Raw genomic sequence first — 13,174 nt, forward strand, 5'->3', positions numbered from 1 at the left:
GAGTTAGCAACGTGCTGTGAACAGTGTGAAAACTGCTTTTTGTTAAAAGAAAAATTACAGAACATGACATTCATCAAACATCTCACAGGGTGAAGGGATGGATAGAGAAGAGTTCAAGGTGTGGTGAGTCATGGAGGGTGAAATTCTGCCTTTTATTAGAAATATATTTGAACCTGTCACTTGGCCAGCAGAGCAATGTTCAGGCTCAGTGGGAATTGAGGGGTTAATGATGGCAACTCAGCCCTGTCCACCTCAAGGCAGAAACACTGTGTTAACCATCACTTCTTCAGGGTGGAAAAGAGATTATTTGTGTTGGTTACTGTTTCCTAAACACTGGGGGGAAAAAAATCAAGTTTCCTTTAGTTTCCCTTTTGTTCAGGTACAGTATTCCCCATTTATTCAGTGACCTCCCTCAGCATTGTGCTGGGTGATTTCATCCCACAATACAGGAAACCAGTAAAATACAATAAAAATGGGATTCAATTGAGATGAAAACACAGCAGCTCAGAGAGTCTTACCTTAGCTGCCTTTTCTTGGACATCAGATTGATTGCCCCTCGTTTCAGAAGCTATTTTAACACTGACCTTCCTGGAATTGTTTGACTCAAGACACTCACTTTCATAAAAGTTGCTATTTCTGGGACCTGGCCATCATTCTTGAAATGATGCCAGATTTTTGTGTGAAGCTAAGCCTTGACAGGGAGTGTATTATTGTTCTACTGACTTGGCAGAATGTGAGGGTGGAGGGTTTGGAAACTGTTAAGAAGTGACAGGAGAAGCAGGGGAATCATTGGTTGCTCTTTCCAAAAGTTCCTGCAGCAATATGGATGGAGAAGAAAAAGGAGAATTTAATGTTCTGATGAAAATAAAAGATAACAAACTTTGAAGTGATGCAAAATGCAGTTTTTTTTAGCAGCTTTAGCATGATGCCTGTGAGATATTCTTCTTTTTAACTTGAAAATATCTGGAATTCTGCTCCTGTGCTCTGAGGAACTGGGCACTGAGCTGCCCCTGAACTCCTGAAATCCCTGGCACTCTTTCAGGGCAGGGGAGATTCTGGCCATTCATCAAGGGAAAAAATATTACCAAGCAATATTTAGATTTCACAATGACATGAACATCTTGTAAAACTTGGAGCTGGCTCCTTTCAACCTCGTGTCTGTGGGGATTATTGCTGCTGCTGCTTTTCAGCTTTTTTCAATTTGTGGAGCCCAAAATGTTTTCCAGGAGCAGATTTTGTTGGACACTTCTCGTGCTGACAGCAGCGTGGATGAGCTGGCCTTGAAGTCACTTCTCAGGAAATCTCTAAACCATCCTGAAGAATCCAGGATCTGTGGATTCTGTTCCAAAAGACATTTTTTCTTAAAAGAAATTGTTCTCTTTGAGGAGAATATTTTTGTATGTTCTTCAGTGACCTCGGTGACTTTGAGAGGATTATTTTTATGATTAATCCTTCAGTCAGCAAAGCAGAGAGATTCTGTTTGCAAATGTCTCTGAGTTGATACCAATTCTTATGTAACAGCTCCCCAACTTGAGCTTTTTCTTCTCAACAATGAGTACAGTGAGTTCTTTGCCCATTTCTATTGAAAGTGAAGGGGATGCCACTAAAATTCTGATTTGAGCCCTACATAATTGAATTCCCATTTCCCAGAAATGCTTGATGCTTCTAAATTGTTCTGATTTTCTAAAACTTTGATGTGAAAAGGGTTATAAGTGAAAAGGGCTTGAATATAAAACACTTCAGCATCCTGCAGATTTGTATATAAAATCCTGTCCTGGATTCCACAGTCATGGAATGGTTTGGGTTGGAAGGGACCTTAAAAACCATCTTGTTCCGCCCCCTGCCTTGGAACTCCTTCCACTTTTCCAAGTTGCTCCAAGCCCCATCCAGCCTGGCCTTGAGCATTCCCACCACTCTGGGGAAAAAAAAACCCAAAACAAACGAAAAAATAACCCAAAAAAGTCAGTATTTTCTCAGAAAAAAATTGAACCTGAGTTCAGTTCTTCTGAGGGAAACACAACCTGATGGCTTCAGCCTCCCTTGTCACCTTTTTAGGTGGCATTGAATTAATTTTTTCATCTGCTGTCTGTGTTGGAGATGTGAGTTTAGAAAAAGAGTTGTTGTTTGAAGCAGTAGCAGAGGAAGGGTCTAGATTTTGGTGTGGACAAGAGAAGATATTAAAATTTAATCTTTGTTTTCAGGACAAAAGTTTAGTGCTTTACTCAAACTCAGATCCTTTGTTTTGAGCTTGTGATATCTCCAGTACCTGCAGATATTTGTGCTCCACCCCTCCTGCTCCATCTCTGTGCCATGCAAGTAGAAAATATTAATTTTAATTTGTCCTGTTTCTTTCTTTTCCAGGATTCCAACAGCATTGTTGCTGCTCTCTTTATAGACTTCAAAAGTTCCCTACTTCCTCATCTCCCCATTGAATTCCACACCCAGAACAACTTTCTGATGATTGCACTTTTCCCCAAAAGAAAGATTTATAAAGCTTTCTATTCCCAGGTAAAGGGAAAAAAGTTTTGTTGGGGTGGGGGAGAAACCACATAATTGCTCTGTGTCTGTTTAAGATGTGTGAGAAAAACTCAAATTTCTGTAAGAATTTCCAGTGCTGGTGCTGCTCGTTGTGTTTAATGCTCCCATGTGCTTTCACTTTGCCTTCTGGAGGCAGCCAGGGCTCTAAAATCTCCTTTTTTGAGCTGCATTTCTGGTGTCTAATTTGCTGCAGGGATTGTATGGAGTGGCAGAGGTTCCATTGTGTGTTTTTGTGGTCAGACACATTTGGATCTTGATCCTTGGGGAAGTGGAGTTAAAGTTTTTCAGTCTCCCATATGGCATTGTATTATTCCCTAAGTAGATTGGCTTCTTGCATTGTGCTGCAGAGGCTTTTAATAAACCCAACTTTATAACAATAGTGCTTTTGAGGAAATGAGCCTGGAGATTTTAGGGCTTCACAAGGATTTTTAGGATGTGCTCATCACACTGGCTTGGAAAAGACCACCTAGCTCAGTGAATAGTCCCCACTGGTCATATTAATGGTCCCATAAAATGTCTCCTCCTTTTATCTTAAGTGTTTAAATTCCTCCCACTGTTCCACTCTGAATGGTTGGCAATCTGTTGTTTGTTTGTATTTGAATTTTCAGCCTATTTTATTAATTCTACTTCTATATCTGTTTTATTTTTCTTTTCTCTACCAGAACACATCCTTGAGATACTCACAAATCTCAGGCTATTCTTTCTGCTTTATTTGGCCTAAAAAAACAAAACCAGATTCTTTTCAGTCTATGCCCATAAAATGTTCTTTTTTTCTTCTGATAGTTGTAATGCTTTTCTTTTGATCTGCTTTTTGACTGTAGATATCCAAACTGTTTGTAGTATTTGAGATGAGAGTGTTTGTTTCCTCTATTGCCTTTTCTCAGGGCTATTTATTCCTGTCCTCCTTTGAGTTAATTTTTTTGCTGAAAGTTTTTCATTTGGCACCACACCAGTTGCTTTGCTCAAGCAGATAAAACAAATCTTTTGTCTTCAGGGTGTTCTCTCATGAACAAAACTCTCCATCAAATTGACTCTACCTGATTGTGTAAACCATGGAAATATATTAAAGTATTTTGTCAGTATTTACCTTCAGGTGTTTATTGATTTCCTCCAAAATTCTTTCTGAAAATCTCTGTGCCTCACAGGTTACAAAGATTCACTAAAATTTAGATGCTGCTTCTACTCTTCTCAATTATCTGGCTTGATATCTCACTCATTGGAGCTGTACTTTGATTATTCCAAACCTCCTGGAATTAGGGAATTGCAACTGTCCTGTTACCCAAATCTGGGTTTGTTACAAACTGAGATGAAATCTACTGTGCAGGATGAGGTGATGCCTTTGCTATCCTCACTCTAAAGGGAGCAGGAGGAAAATTTGTTTAGACTTTGGGCTGTGTTGATTTCTCACATTTTTTTCTTTGATGCCAAAGCAGTTTTTTTTTTAAACTTTCTTTAAATTATACAAAAGGCTGTGATATATTTCTTCTGGGCCTGATATATTTCTATATTTCTAACACTTGCTAGCCTGACCTATGTTTTCACTTTATCCCCAACCTTTTGACTCTTACAGAACACAATTTTCCCTTCACCATTCCTTTTTCCATCTCTCCCAGGCATTTCTTTCAGTCCCTTCTGTGAGTTGTGAAGTGGTTTTTTCTTCAGTTATGTGGATCCTTCTGCATGAGCAATATTGCCTTTGTTAATATCAAAAGTATATTTTATTTTGATGGTTTTTATCTCCTACCCTTGTGTTTGGGATGCTGAGTTTTTAATGGAAAGCAGTCGTGTCCCCCCCAGTTGTTTTGTCTTGCAGACAGTTATTGTGAAAAATGACAATGGCTGTTGCCTTTACCTATGAAAAGAAGGGAAATTCCAAACACTGACAGGACTTTGTGATTCATCTGAATCTGATTTCTAGGTTCCCAGTGCCATTCAGATTAATGTGTCTTGGCTGGAGCAATTGGATGGGAGCCAGAACATTCCCTGGAGAAACGAAGGGTTTCCTTTTCTTTTGGGAGGGAACAGAGTTTTTCTTCAATTTTGAGTAATGATTGCTGCAATCTCACCTCATGAAAATTACAGCAGTGCTTCAAAGAGACTTGAATTAATTCAGTTCCTTCTGTAGAGCACTTGGGCCATAAACATCTACATTTTTATCAGGAAAATAGGCCATATCAGTAAATTCCTAAAGCTCTTCCAGTCTAACCAAAGAAAAGGTTGCAAAATCTGATCAGTGGATTTGAATTTTAAAATTGGAAGGGACCTCAAGGCACATTTCATCCCATTCTCCCAGGTTTCTCCAAGCCCCATCCAACACTTGGACACTTCCAGGGATGTGTCCACAGCTTCTCTTGCAGCAAAACTTTTATTGTGCAATATTTAATGACTTGTGAAAATGTGTCTGTATTTTTAGGTGAGCAAAACCAATTCCTAAACAAATTCACAGCAAAATTGGGAAAATAATGACACTCATGCATAAATCTGCTTTATTCCAGGTTTTCTCTTCATGGCATAACCAGACAAACTCAGGATTATCTTTAAGGGTTGTCCCAGAAGAATTCCTGTCTGAGGAACAAAAGAGGCTGTAAGTTCCTGCCAGTGCAGTGCAGTTACACAGAAGCTACAATCAGAAAAATGCTGTTATTTATTGGTTTTGATAATAATAATTAAATTCTGACAATAATTTAAAAAATGGTGCATTCTTAGTGCAACACTCAAATTTTTTTGGTACCATTTAATATGTACCCATGTGATTTAAAGAAGAGAAATTTTTAGATTTCTCCTTTAAATAATTAATTAATTTTCTTCTTTTAGGCATTCCAGTGTGCAGAAGCTCTTCAATGCCTCTTTTGCTTCTGGGGAAAGATGCAGGGAGCTGAAACTGTCTGCTGCCATTCCAGGATTGGAGAGGTGAAAAATTACTTTGGTGTCCAAGGGATTCATTCTGTCAGAAATGAAACAAAACTGTTTTGGTAGATGTGATAGCCATCTAAAACTATTTCTTAAATAATTCTCTCTTTACACTAGGATGTTTTTATTCTGAGATAAATTATTTCCTCTCTAGCTTGACCTTTTCATAGTCTTGTTTTAGTAATTTCCCAGCTATTTATGTGGATGAAATATTTTTTTAGTAATTTCCCAGCTATTTATATGGATGAAATCTTTTGCTGTCAATTGTAAAGAAATAAACCTTTTATTTTTGGAAGGTTTGTGCAGCACTTCACAGTCAGCAGTGTCAGCACCAAGCCAGTGATGAGGGCACATCTTCCTGTCCTTCTCCAAGAGTCAGAAACCATTTCTGACAGCAAAGCAGAAGGTGATAAGGTAAGGAAACAACTCCAAAATAGTTCCTAACCCTCATATAGAATATTTGGAATATTCTGTCAGTAGTTCTGTTGTAGTGTGATAAAACACTAATCCTGTTCAGCCATGCTCTGCCTCCTCCTCCACTACCAGCAGTTTTTTGTCTTTTTTTTCAGGTTATATACTTAATTCTTTTCCATTTAACCAATCTTTTGGAAGTGCAAATGGCCTTTCAAGCTGATGAATAAGAGGCAGAAAATGAGGTGTAGATCTTTAAGTGAAGTGTTTTCTCTAATGTCCAGAGAGACTTTGCCCTAAAGCAGGCAGCTTGTTTTTATGAATTGCTGAATAATTTAACTGAATTGTTCTCTGGAACATAAAAGTCCTTTAAATAGCATAGAGGTAGCACATGAGATTTAACATTTGCTGATATTATCTGTATAACAATCCTTTCTCTATAGGGGCAATAACAATTGCCCAGTTTAAGGTGGGCTTTAAATAGCATTTTCAGAGAAAATATTTCCTTGGAACTTCCCAGCTTATGAAATCTGCTGAAAACAAAGCCAAAACAGCAGGAATATAATCTTTCCTTGCAATATTGCTGGGGTCTGGTTCAGAGACCATTCTGACAATTAATAAACCCTTAGGAATGTTTTAAAATCTGATTTAAGGTTGGTTAACTGTGGAATTAAAAAAAAAAAAAAAAAAGAAAAATCAATATGAATCATAGAAAACAGCCTTGTTGGTGTCTGCACCAGTGTTTCTGTGGTTATTTTGTGTTTAGACTTGCCTTGTCCTGTCCCTGTGTTGCAGGTGATCATCACCATCCTCACTGGGCTGCCCGGGTGCCGTTCCAGCGATCTCTGTTCCTTCCTTGTCACTTTTACCAAGGAGCATGGGAGGTGTGTGCAGCTCTGATTACACTGATCACCAAAAAACAGCTTGGCATGAAGGAAAAAAAAACTTATCACTGTTTTATTTAGGTTTTTAAACCTAATTTCAGACTGACAGATTCACCCTTAAATTTATACATTTAGGCAGGAAAACAGCACAGGAGATTTCTTTGTTGCCTATTCCATTTATTGATTTGTAGTGATTTTTAAATGCTCTTTTTCTTCTTTTTTTTTTGAGAAAAGAGTGTACTAACAGTCCTTGCCACAGCATTGTTTTTAATTTAGCCTGGTTTGAGGTGCATTCAGGACATCTGTTCTATGGCAGTGAGATAAATCTGCTATATAAATCTGCTAAATCTGCTATATTTGCCACTCTGTGTCTTTATAGAGCTTCTGAAAAAAAAAAAAATCCTACCCTTTTAATTCTTACAGCCAAACACCTTAGCATTTAATCTTAGCTATGTTCTGCACTGTTCTTACTTTTAACTCAGTTTTATCAAGTTGATTCAGAGCAGTTTTGTGGCTCTGTTATAGGGCAAACACGTAAGGTGACTTTTGAAGGTTGTGTAATAACACATCTCCTCATGTTTTCCTGCAAATGTCATTGTTACTTTCCATTTTTGCACTGTAATATTTTCATGCCCAGAGTCTTGAATTGGATTTATCTAATTTTTGTTTACTGCATCACTGCCAGTGATCAGACTTACTCATATGATGTACAGCTTTGAAAAAAGCTGGTGAACATTGTTTTATTTAAAAACAACAAAAAACATCCACAAACCCCTTTGGCAGCCATGTGAAGAATGTGCATATGCTGGAAATGATAGAAAGCCAAATAAATTCCCCTTCCCCACGTGGCACGAGATGACGATGAGAGATGTGAAATCGTTGGCCTTGTCAAACTTCATTTTGGTCTGTTGCTTGAAAATAAGTGTTCTGGTTTGAAAGCAGTGAGAGACTCCAAGTCAGAAATATAATTTATTAGGAAAAGGGGGAAAAAAACCCACAAATACATACAGTAATACAAAAGAAAAATCCCTGAGAGAGTCAGAATACAACCTGACGCCCTGTTGGTAGCAGTCCAGTTGGAATTGTGGCTCAGCCCTCCTGCAGTGCCAGCTGTGGCTCTGCTGCAGCAGGGATCCTGCACAAGGGGGGAGTTTTCCTCTGCAGCTCCAGGGCTGCTGCAGATGGGCCTGGGCTCCCTCTGGCCATGCAGGGCAGCAGAAAGCTGCTCCTCTGGCAATGCAGGGGGCAAAGGCTGCTGGGGTGTCCCAAAGCTCAGATTGGATCCAGGTAGGAATGCTTGGCTCCTCCCCTGGGCGGAGCATCTCCCCATGGGATGCTGGGATTGGATCAGCCCTGCAGGGACACTCACTGGCCATGGACAGCAGATAATTAATGATTAATGGCCCATTAACAGAATGTATGTCACAGATATATTTTATGAAAAATCTTTTCGTTAAGATCTTTTCTCTTGAGAAGCTGAGAGGCCTCAGAAATGAAATGTAAACAATGGTTATCTGCTGCTGTGGAATGCAACAGGTGCATCTTTGACTGGTCTCATGTGGTTGCTTTTAATTAATGGCCAATCACAGTCCAGCTGTCTCAGACTCTGGTCAGTCACAATTTTATTATCATTCTATTCTTTTCCTTTTAAGCCTTCTGATGAAATCTTTTCTTCTATTTTTTAGTATAGTTTTAATTTAAAATATATATCATAAAATAATAAATCAGCCTTCTGAAACATGGAGTCAAAATTCTCATCTCTTCCCTCATCCTGGGACCCCACCACAAACATAATTAATAATTAATGGTCCATTAACAGCAGATATCTCCCTGGAGGGAGGATTGGCTGTGGAAGAGATAAAGAAAACTGCCCAGTGAACAGGAGATAACTGCTCCACCTCTGACAGATGGCAAATAGAATACAGATTGCCCTCAGTCCAGGAGAATAGGAAGAAAACAGAAGTTTTGTGTGCCAGCTGCTGACCTGCCTTGCTCCCTGTGTGTGCCCCAGGTGGATTGTGTATCGGCAGACCATGGACAGCCCGCAGTGCTTCAGTGCCTCCCACTTCCAGCGCTTCCTGGCCGGGCTCCTGGAGGCCCAGCAGAACCTTGGGGTCCATCAACCCACCCTGAAGAGCTCTGGGAAGCCCTCTGGGAAGAACAACAGGCTCCTGGTGGTGCTGCAAGGGTAAGGAGCTGTTGCGTAGAATAAGGCAATTCTGGTTTTTATATGGATCAAACTCAGCTTTTCTGTCCCTGTTGGTTTTGTTGCTCCTGTTAAAATGGTGTCCTTAGCTTTCCTTCCATGGTCTGGGTGCACTCACAGCCCAGAACCCCTCTGTGGGCAGCAGGGAAGGGGGGATTCTGCCCCTGTGCCCTGCTCAGGTGAGACCCCACCTGCAGAGCTGCCCCTGCTCTTAGGTCCCACCAGCAGAAGGACCTGGAGCTGCTGGAGAGAGTCCAGATGAGGCCACGGAGCTGCTCCAGGGCTGGAGCCCCTCTGCTCTGGAACCAGGCTGGGAGAGCTGGGGGTGCTCCCAGAGAGAGCTCAGAGCCCCTTGCAGAACCTAAAGGAGCTCCAGAAGAGCTGGAGAGGGACTGGGGACAAGGGATGGAGGGACAGGACCCAGGGAATGGCTTCAGATTGAAAAAGGAGAGATTTGGGTGGGATGTTGGGAAGGAATCCCTGGCTGTGAGGGTGGTGAGACCCTGGCACAGCTGTGGCTGTCCCTGCATCCCTGGAAGTGTCCAAGGCCAGGTTGGAGCAGCCTGGGGTAGTGGAAGATTTCCCTGGTTGTTGCTGGAGGTTGAACTAAGGTGACCTTTAAAGGTCCTTTCCAACCCAAACTGTTTTGTGATTCTGACTCCAGAACTGCCAGCAGAGATCAAACTGTCAGAAATCTTATTGCCTGATAGAGCAGGTGATAACAGAGGAGGGCTTAGTGATGTGTTTTGGATAAATGCCATTTTCCTTGTGGGATAAAGGTGAAGACTGAGCCACCTACCTGTGTTTGACATTTCCATCTCCAATGTAGCATTTGAGAACCAGGATCATCTTCTGAGTCATTAGAAGGTGACACAAACCAGGGTGAGGGAGGCACTACCCTGACCTGGCTGCAGTGATTTCCAGCTCATCCTTCTCACTGAGGGTGTACAAATGGAGCTCAGCATTTTCTTCATTAGGATCCATTCTGATAGTGTTAAAAACCATCATTTTTTCCATTTTGGAGCCAGATTAATTAAATTTTTTTGTGTAATTAGTAAGGATGGTGTTAAATCCATTGATGGGCAAAATAACTGATAATCTGGTAGCAGCTCTGGCTTCAGGAACAGAAAATTGGAAGTTTTTAGTTCTTTATGGATAGCTGGATGTTGGTGTAGACAGCTTTAGAGTAGCTGGAGTTCTTTAAATATCCCATTCAGCTGATAACTGAATAAAAATTTGTAGATAAAAATTTGTAACTGGCTGAGAAATAAATACCTGAAATTAAAACTCAGGTTCACCTAAGCCTTGATGTCATCCAGAGATAAAATGCAACAGTGATGAAATCCTGATAAAAAATGGATGCATTAGTGATAGAAACATATTTAAATTGGGATGCTGATAAATGAGAGAGGCTGTTATTTTGTTCATTTTTTAACTCAAATTGTGCTTAATTTGCTTGGCATGAAGTGTTTGTGTTATATTGTGCTTTTTGTGCTTTCTGCAAGCTGCCAGTTGTTCAGTGCAACGTTTACACTGTTTTTTCTCTGGATTGTTAATAATTTAATTTTAATGTGATTTCTAGTCTTTTTTTTTTTTCCTGGATTTGCTTAATTTGTCTGGATTTGCTTAATTTGTTTGGATTTGCCAAGCTCTGAGCTACTTTCAATCTCTTTTTGTAGCTGTTTTGGAAATCCAGTTTTCCTCCAAGCCATCAATTTCTTCCTGAGTAGGGAACTGTTCTGGATCTCTGAACCCATTTTTCATTTTTGATTCTTGCAGGTACACTGATGTTATTGATGTTGTGCAAGCTCTGCAGACTCACCCTGACCCAGAGGTGAAATCTTCTTTCATCATTGGAACAATCAACACCTGTGTGGAGCCTCTGAGCTGCTACATGGAACACAGGTGTGCTTTGAAATATTCTTACAAGTTTAAGAGCAGATATGTCAATTTTTGGTATCACTTTAATAATAATTAGTGATTTGTGATGGTTAAAAGCCACTTAAATCCCATAAAATTGCTTAATAATCCATCTTGGAGGAACTTGGAAGTGCTGTTTGGTTTATCAGGATGGCACTTGGTTTCCACTGGGTATATAATTATATAGAATATCAGTTGAAGTTCAGCTCCAATAGAAGTTCAGCTCCTAGAAGAATAAATAAAGTTTGTGTAAATATAAATCTTCTGGTTAAGGACTTTGTAACTCTGAATAATTCTCTTTTTTGCAATCTTGTAGTAAGGCAGACTAAAAATGGAGATGTGCATCTCATGGGTTATTGATTCTGCCACTACTTTTGGATGTTTAAAAAGAATTTACAGGTTTCAAATATGGAATTGAAGAGAAACAATCCCTGAAATGGGGAAGGGAATGACAAAGCACGGAAGCCAAAGCATTGCAAGTGTTAAAATCTGATATCCTGGGTTACTGCAGAGCCAGGGTGGGGAGGAAATGGTCACAGAGCCAAGTCACTGACCTTTGCAAATAGTTTGGTTTCATAGTAAATGTGTGTGCTCCAGACTTCAACAAACATGGGAATCATTTCTCAAACCTACCTGTAAAATTGTAACACTCCAATTTTTTAATTATGCCTTGCAGCTGATTTGATAAAAGTAAGTTCCAGCAGTTAGAGTTTTTGGAGTTGGTAGCACTGCTTCTGTTTGTGATCCAACTGTGCATCACAGCTTAGAGGAGAACTGCCCAAGCAGTTTCTAAAAGTGCATTCCTGACATTTCCTGGCTGTTTTAAAACACTAACCAAGGTGCTGCTTGTGCTTTGCAGTAGTCAATAAATAGACTTTACCTTGCTGCTTCTTCTTGTCTCTGTGACAAAGATACCGAACAAATATTAAAGACTACATAAAAAAATTTGGTGAATTGATGCTGGAGTGCTGTTTAAACTTGTTCTTTCCATAATTCTAGGAAAGACAAGTTCCATTTCTGTTTTATTTTTAACTTACTAACGTGTTACTAGTCCTGGTACTGTGTAGTGTTTAGCAGCAGCAGCCTGCAGTCCTTTCACACTGTTTTTCTCCTCAAGTGCAGAAGCAATTGAAGGCAGAGGCTCAGCCTGTGCTGGAGATTATTTCTATTTTCCTTTGGAGTTTGTTCTGATAAGAATTTCCCAAATAGCCACACAGTGTCCATGGCAAACCTTGCAGTTGGGAAGATTTGGTGATTTCACTGGGAGAATGGAACAGAGTGGATTTCATGTCTGGCTTGAAACTTGCACTCAAGAAAATCAAACCCATTTCTTGCCTCAGAGTTCATCACTGTAGAGATCCAGCTCTTCCATGAGCATGGCATGAAGCTTTTCCCCATTCTGAATTAACAGACCAGGGCAGGGGAGAGGGGAAGGGAACAGGTAAATTGCTCTTTTTGAGGTTTTGTGTCCATGACAAAGCTCCTGAAAAACATTGTCACTTGTCTGGCACAGCAACAGAAATTGGCATTCTGTACATCCAGTCTTTCTCTGGAAAGTTCCCACTCTTTGAAAGGCACAATTCTTTAGGGCAAACTTTAAATTCCTATTGTTTAAATAAGAATTCAAATAACATTGAAGCATTTCTGCTTCAATTCTTAGAGTTCTGCTTCTATTTCTTAGAGTACAGAAGAAATTACATGGTGGGAATTAGCTCTTAAATCTGTTACAGAATTAAAACCATCTACAAAACTGATTTTTGGGGGAAAAGTCCTGAAAGACATAACCTTTGAGGATGTTGCAGTTATATGGATTGAGGAAAAGAAGCATGAAAATGGTTTGGTTTGTGAGATTTTGTCAGCATCCAAGTGAATGTAAATGTTTTACTTAAATAATAATATCAATTTTTAATATGTGAACTTTTTGGTTTTTTAGGCTTCTTTTCCCCAAGTTCTTGGACCAGTGTTCACAAGGTATGTGTCACTTTTCCTGACTTTGAGTTCTACAGAATTGGTCATTGTTGAAGGAGAAACTGCAAAATGCCCAGGACAAGAGTAGCTGATTTTCTTGCAGTCAGCATGCTGCAAGAATTACAAATACCTGAGCCATGTGGCCAAATAAATACCTGTATTTATTATTTTGTGCTATTAATAGATGAGACAAAGAGTCATGATAAACTCTTGGAGGTAAGAACAGACAATCTCTGTCAAACTGGCAGAAAAGGTAAAAATTCTGGAGCATGATCCTTTTTGAAGTCCTCATGTGCAGCATGGGTTTCCTAAAATCATGAATTAAACTGCTCACACT

The 13,174-nt window shown here is 39.7% G+C and overlaps 1 protein-coding gene across 1 annotated transcript in view; it reads left to right on the forward strand.

The window, feature by feature from the left end:
- The window catches only part of DNAAF9 (dynein axonemal assembly factor 9), a 75,925-nt gene that overhangs the window by 44,697 nt on the left and 18,054 nt on the right, over positions 1 to 13,174 (forward strand). Inside the window, exons 22-29 of the mRNA XM_063157855.1 lie at positions 2,362 to 2,508; positions 5,034 to 5,122; positions 5,353 to 5,448; positions 5,745 to 5,862; positions 6,655 to 6,743; positions 8,755 to 8,931; positions 10,729 to 10,854; positions 12,803 to 12,840. Coding sequence (XP_063013925.1) covers positions 2,362 to 2,508; positions 5,034 to 5,122; positions 5,353 to 5,448; positions 5,745 to 5,862; positions 6,655 to 6,743; positions 8,755 to 8,931; positions 10,729 to 10,854; positions 12,803 to 12,840 — 880 coding nt within the window. The remainder of the gene's footprint in view (positions 1 to 2,361; positions 2,509 to 5,033; positions 5,123 to 5,352; positions 5,449 to 5,744; positions 5,863 to 6,654; positions 6,744 to 8,754; positions 8,932 to 10,728; positions 10,855 to 12,802; positions 12,841 to 13,174) is intronic.

Source organism: Melospiza melodia, chromosome 5 (assembly GCF_035770615.1).
Source record: "Melospiza melodia melodia isolate bMelMel2 chromosome 5, bMelMel2.pri, whole genome shotgun sequence".
Lineage (NCBI taxonomy): Eukaryota > Metazoa > Chordata > Aves > Passeriformes > Passerellidae > Melospiza > Melospiza melodia.